Source organism: Musa acuminata, chromosome BXJ3-3 (assembly GCF_036884655.1).
Source record: "Musa acuminata AAA Group cultivar baxijiao chromosome BXJ3-3, Cavendish_Baxijiao_AAA, whole genome shotgun sequence".
Lineage (NCBI taxonomy): Eukaryota > Viridiplantae > Streptophyta > Magnoliopsida > Zingiberales > Musaceae > Musa > Musa acuminata.
Window position 1 is genome coordinate 28,174,451 of NC_088351.1, and position 7,149 is coordinate 28,181,599.

Consider the following 7,149-nt stretch of genomic DNA (forward strand, 5'->3'; position numbering starts at 1 on the left):
TGATATCAAACCTTAAACTGATATCATTCAGTGATTTCCATACATCCCTTCTAAATATTATTTAGATGTAATAAGAGTAACTTTTGTGTTTAAATTTTTATTTTTTTTGAACTTAATAAAATCTGAACAGTTCGAGCAACATACTGAGTTATCTACAGAGTTTTAACAAAGATTGTTCTGAATCACCATATGAATATGGAAGGAGTAATTAATTATTAGTAAGGAATAATTTAAGGAGTTAAATTTAGATGTACTCAAACTACTATTCTAATTTAAAGTCCTAAATTTCCGCAAATATATATTCTTCTTCCTGCTTTTATTTCCTAAAATAAAAGCTGAAGCAAAGCCTATTATAATGCACTGAGTACTACTTCTCCCCGTAAAAAGATTCTTGTTGGCCAAAAGAATGGCATGCTCTCCTCCTCTTCCTTAAATGTAACAGGCAACAACCACCATTGACTGCATCGAGAAATCAACCCTACACTACTGCAAGCAATATGACCAGAAGCAGACATGCTTCAGAGGAAAGAAAGCAAAAATAGACAGAGAACAGCCTTATTCTTGGCATGTCACCATTCCTCGAGTACGGAGAACACAGCAGTGCACAAGTAAAGCGTAGAGTTAAGCTGAAGAACGGTAAATGAGACGTGTTGTGGTCAGTGGAACATTGATCAAACACCATCCGTGCATGGCGACCAGGGGGTGGAAGAACAGCTACAGAACAATGCAAGCAAGAAGAAGAGGTAGCGCACTAGACTGTAGCATCAAAACGATGAGATTAGAGAGCTAACTGAGGGGAATTGTCATGAGTACCAGCTTTGCTACTGCTAATGACGCAATTGACCTAAAGAAGAAGGGAGAGAGAGAGAGAGGTGGACGGCTTAGATCAAGCCTCAGCCTCGGCGTCGAGGGTCTTGTTTCCGACGGCGGCAGAGACGACCCACACAACGCCGAAGGGGTCCTTCAGCTTCACTACGACGCCGCTCTCGTCTTCCGCCACCTCGCTCACAACCTCCGCGTCAGCGGCCACCGCCATCTTCACGGCCGCCTCCACGTCCTCCGCCTCGAGCCGAAACGAGATCCCTCCGCTGATCACAGCCGCGGTCCCCCCTTCTCCCCTGCCATAGTCACCGAACATGTCAAGATGAACGAAGATGAAGTAGGAGCGGTGGGTTCGGAGAGAGGAGGGTTTACGCTGCGTCGAAACAGTCGCTGACGAGGAGAAGGGAGGAGCCGATCTTGAGCTCGGCGAAGAGGATGAGAGGAAGCTCCTGCTCGGCCTTGCGCTTGGGATGCGCCACCCGCCGGAGCTCCTCCGCACCGAACGCCGCCTTGTAGAACTGCACCGCCGCGTCCGCCTTCATCCCTGGCACCGCCAGATGCGGCTTGAACCCGAGCAGGCCCACCACCGCGGCCGCGGCCACCTCCCCGCTCTGCTGCTCCGCTGCCTCCTCAGCCATTGCCTCAAGAAAGAAGAACGCCGAATCCCTAGCCCTTGCCGAAGGAGCTGCGGAAGCACCAACGATGAGAAGGTGAGGAGGTATTTATACGAACGCCGATGGGCGATGAACTGTTCCAACTCATTGCCATTAATTTGCACCTCCTCAGAACCGACCATCCCATTTGTCCAAACCACAATTCTGCCATCCGCAGCTTCGATCGCTCTGTCGCCCGTTCGTCACTCTCGAGACGCATCAAAAACCGTGCTGTTGGGGCTCCGAGAATCAATCTTAACTACTCGATCCGAATCACAGACGGGACGAACGGATGAGATTAGCCGATGCCGACGAAAGCGACCGGGTCGCACACAGCACGATTTGGTCGGTGTTGGCTTCGATCAATTCATCGGGCCGTGGTAAATTCGTAATAATGAGGAAAGTAGGGGTATTGGTAGAAACATGCGGGCGTCGCGTTGCGGTTCGTGGAGTGGGCATCCTCTGCAGTCACACTTCAAGTGAAAGCTGCAATTGGAGCATCCTTACCGTCCATAGGCAAAAATGAACGTCTCGATGGAACTCAACTGGTAAAACCGATGGAGAGGATCTTCTCAGAAGGTTGTCTCGGCAGCCGTCCCAGCGTGGACGCATCCACTATAATCACCAATAGAGGATAAGTTAGCAGTACGCCACATTCTCTAACCCGTTTCCTGACCCTAAAGCTCTGACGTGCGGGACCCAGTCTGTGGTGTGATTCTTTCTTACCGCGTGAGTGTCTCGAGTTCACGTTTAAATCATCTTTCTTCTTCGTACAATAAGTTCATAAGTACAAGCTTTATTTGTACTCGATTAAGTGGTACTATCGGTGCTATATCATAGTAGAACAAAAGATTCATATGATTCATATAAAACTCGTTAGATTCATTTATAGATCACGGTCAACATACTGAAGTAAAGGACAATGATACGAATGATACGGTTAATATAAATATAAATTTGATTATATATATATATATATATATATATATATATACATATTGAAGTAAGCGACCAGAGCGAGGAGCTGAGATGGTAGGTGAACTCCTGATATATTGCTGGCTCAAAGTGATAGCCCTACGATGGCCCCGAGGTGCAAATTGCTTATTGAAGGGAGTTCAGGATTGTCTCAATGTGTGACTTATTTATTGAAGGGAGCTCAAGGTCATCTCGAGATGCTTCTTAGATGCATTGAAGTCCTACACAAGTGATTAATGGCGAGGGGGCTTTCCTTCCCTACCCCATCCGATTCTCAAGTTAGTATCTGATCTCCCTAAATATAGGATCAACTGGTTGAAAAGGAATGAGTCCTCTATTTTTCTATTTCGAATGTGTTTTTATACCTTGAAGGAGGGAAAAAAGTTTGTGATGTTCTCCCTTGTTATAAAGGATGAGAATAAAGTTTAAGATTGTCTTCCTTATTATAAAGGGAGAAAACTTTCATTGCCATAATGAACGAGAAGAAAGTTTATGTTTCTCTACTTTTGTACATGTAGGTAGGTGACTTGAATGACACATGGTGACTGCATGCCAATTATTGGTAGATTACCTATCATTTGTCCCACTTGGAAGGCATGTTTTGGAGCTTCGATCAAGGGTTCGAGGCATGTCGTTTGGCTTTGTCAAGGTTGAGTTTTGTGGTTGTGTAACAGTTTTTGTTTGTTCATCGTGGTAGTTTGTTCGCCCGCCATAGCAAGCCTATTCGTCTGCTATCATAGTGGGTTTATTCATCCGTCGTAGCGGGCTTGTTCGTCCACTGTCGTAGCGAGTCTGTTCGTCCACTATCGTAGCGCTTCTGTTTATTTGTCGTAGTGAGCCTATTCATTTGTTGTCATAGCAGTTTTGTTCGTTCACCGTAGCAAGTTTTGCTCGTTCACTATCATAGTAGTTCCATTCATTTGCCATAGTGGATTTTGCTATTAACCATTATTGTGAGAGTGGGAGTCCACCGTTGCAGATTTTACTTCGACCACCATTACAGGAGTAGGGGTCCAACATTATAGATTTTGTCTTACCATTATTATGGGAGTAGGAGTAGGAGTTTACTATTATGGATTTTGCCTCGATCAACGTTATGGATTTTGGGCTCTGCTTCCTCGTTCGCCATCGAGAGATAAGCTCTCCTCCTTCACCTTCGGATAAGGGTGCCAGTTTCAATATAATATCCATCATAGTGAGTTTTGGGCTCTACCTCCACCTTTGCCTTCGGGAGATAAGCTCTCCACTTTACCTTCGGAAGAGAGGCTCTCCTCCTTCGCCTTTGGGAGATGGGCTCTCCTTCTTCACCTTCGAGAGAGGGTGCACGAGTTCTCTTCATTTGCCTTTAGGAGAGGGCACTAGTTTTTATTAGGAAATCTAGGGATGACATCACATGCATTGCGAAAGAATAGAAACAAAAATCATAAATTTTCACAAAAGGTTTCATCGTTATGCGAAGATTGGTGTGCAAAAATCATAAAATAAAAAATCACACATATAAGTAAGATGTTTTTTACCTAAGAAGATCATATATTCCTGAAATCCTACATATCTGTAGGAGATGATAAAGGAGGTCAACTGTCCTCCTCTCTAGTAGTGATCCGCATGGCATGGGCTGTGAAGATGTTCCTCAAATCGCTACACAAATCTTCACGTGCCTCGAATAGGGGTTGTTCATTGAGGAGAAGGGGAGAGAGGAATAGAAGGTGGCAGCCAAAAAGGCCTACCCTATGGCTCTTTAGTTCCCTCCTATTTATAGAGGTTCATTGTTAACTTAACCCTAATGGATCCTACCCTATTAGATACTGGATCTCCATTAAACTACCCAATCTTCTTAGATTAGTGGGTCTTTACCCAATAATCTCTTATTGTCTCTCATCCATAGGATCCAATAATTCATGGGCTTATTGGATATCAAATAAGATAGAGGCTCCAATAGATATCTCATATTCGAACCTCTATTCATTGCAATATATATCATATGTATGTGACCTTTTAGGCCCAATATCGAGCTGGTCGTAAGTCTTACCTATCAGAATTCTTTATGACTCAATGAATTATTTTCTTTATAATAATTCACTCGACTTATCGACTAAGGACATATTAAGCCACTACGTTGAAGTTTCTAGACAATACAAGGGAATCTAATTCTTTGGACCTATATATCCTTAGTTATCGTGTACATATAATCCATTATCTATTTAATATCCCAAAGACCATATATCAAGCATGGTGTTGTCAAGCCCATACGGTTTCTACTCGAGTCTCGCTCTAATCAGATTCTTCCGGAGAAACTCTTTCTCTCTTAATCCGAATGACCCTAGCTAAGGATTTATCTAAGCAAGAATATATATATGATATTTTTCTCATGACACCAAGAGCATATGATCCTCTATCAACACTCAATAGCCCGTGTAATGGTGGCTGTAACTTTCGATGATCGGTTGTGCTAAATCTGGAACTTCCAAACCTATAAGTCTAGTATCAAAGAGTTGAGTACTTATACAGGACATCCTTTGTGTCTCAAGTCTAAAGACCAGATACACCATTGGGACAACGAAATCATTGTTTGACAATAAGGCATCATCAACCATCTAACATTCCATAAGCGGTTCAATCGGTGAACTCATTATCTAATGAGCACCTTGTTAGGATCAAGAATGGCACTACGAGGGGGGGTGGGGGGGGGGGCGAGGGTGAATTAGTGCAACGGATAAAAACATCGTTGGTTCAAAAATCTCATTCGTTCGATGAAAACCGATATAAAAACTTCTTAACTTGAAAGCATGTGGAAGCATAGTAAAAGTAAGAATTCAGTTTGCAATAAAGGTAAATAGCAAGAAGTAAATGCAAACCAGATTTTTATAGTGGTTCAATCGTCGTGACCTACATCCACTCCGTTGATTCCTATTCTGTCGAGGCCATCAGCATCCATTAACGATCTTCTTTCAAAGGGTGAAGATCAACTACTTTTTTACACCCCTCTTCTCCTTTTTATAGGTTTAGGATACAATCTTTTATAAGTACTCACTCCTCCTTAAACAAAATTCTAAACTTAAAACTAGAGGAGGGGATCTCTCAAGTGATTACTATAGCATTTTTTCATTTTTAAGCTCTTTGTGCTTGTGTTTATTAATCAGGGATAAGAGGGGTATCTATAGGCCTCAAGTGGATTCAAACTCGGAGCCTAAAAATGTTTCATCCCTAGTTTTCGAGGTACTAGCGATACCACCGCCTATGTTCGGCGGTAACACATATTGAATCTCGGATTTTAATAATGAAATCAATTTATAGTGTTTATCTGATCTGCGTTTTGAATGACATAGGAAGCTTCGATCAGGGAGAGACAATTAAAACAGGAAGAATCATGTTAGGTCGGAGTAGAACATGTCAGAAGATTGGACGTTAAGCCGGAGGATCGATCGACGTATCGGTAGAAGGCTTTGGGCCATGGGTTCGAGCATCGGGCCAAGAAGAGTGGAAATTGCGCCAAGGAAATCGGAGTTGTGGAGGTCAACTGGCCAATTAGGTAATAGGCCGTAAGAGAGGACGATGCGCCGAAGAATCGAATGAAGTGTCGATGAACCAATGACATATCAAACAATATTTGATTCAAGCTTTGTAATAATTGTCTAGATCAAAGTAGGTTTTAGGCGTAATTGGGTTGGAATTGGGCCAACTCAATTAGGTTTCAATTCGGCCCAAGTTTAGGCTGTGTTGGGCTAAGTGAAAGGACCAAACAATGACCCAACAAATGGAACCATCAGTGGCATAGTCTCTAAGACTGTGTCAAGTGGTGATATTGCTAGACTAGGTAGTGGTAGCCCCCAGTGTCAGTTCTGTAGGCGATGGTACTACCCAGCACAAGCGATGGTACCGCCAGTATCATGAAAATCGAGGATGAGACACTTTTAGGCTCCAAGTTTGAATCTACTTGAGGCCTATAAATACCCCTCTTATCCCTGGTTAACACACACAAGAATTGAGAGCAAAAAAAGAAGAAAATGTTGTTGCAATCTTGTGAGAACTCCTTTCAAACTCTAAAGTGTTAGTGAAGTTTAAGAGAGGAGGTTGTGATGGTGTAAAGGTTCTCTTCTGAGCCTATCAAAAGGAGAATAGAGTTGTAATAAGGTGGTTGGTCTTCGCCTATTGAAGGAAGACCGCTAGTGAATGTCGGTGGCCTCGACGGAAGAGGAATCGAGAGTGGATGTATTTACTTTAACCTTTTCATTTTAATTGCAAATTACCTTTCTTACTACACTCTTCTGCATGCTTTCAAGTTAAGCATTTATAATATCGATTTTCATCGAACGAACGAGATTTTTGAACCGACGACGTTTTTATCCACTGTACTAATTCATCCCCCTCCCTCTTAGTGTCGACTCGATCCTAACAGTTGGTATCAGAGCTATGTTTTTTTCTTGTTTAGTTTAACAACCAAGAGAAATGGCTCTTTTTCGATTTCAAGAGAGACTTTATATCATTCGTCCTCATTTTTTCAATTGGATGGACTATACATATTGAAAAACTCGAATAAGAATTTTTTTACTTTATATTGATTTAAATTTATGAAATATTATTGAAAACGAATTTCAAAAGTCTTCTTTTCTAATGAACGATTAAAATTATTTGGAGAAGACTTTCTCTTTGAACGCCAAAGCTATGAATGCTTCATTTTGTGCTTTGGATAAAATTAAAT

General features: G+C 42.2%; 1 protein-coding gene across 1 annotated transcript; it reads right to left on the minus strand.

Annotated features, from left to right (window-relative positions):
• Window positions 1-541: 541 nt before the first annotated feature.
• LOC103974475 (uncharacterized protein At5g48480) lies at window positions 542-1,517 on the minus strand. The gene is made up of 2 exons (XM_009389321.3): window positions 1,195-1,517; window positions 542-1,118 (listed from the first exon to the last, which is right to left on the minus strand). Exons 1-2 carry the CDS (start codon window positions 1,458-1,460, stop codon window positions 887-889), a joined length of 498 nt encoding a protein of 165 aa, XP_009387596.2. The 5' UTR covers window positions 1,461-1,517; the 3' UTR covers window positions 542-886.
• Between the last annotated feature and the right edge of the window lie 5,632 nt (window positions 1,518-7,149).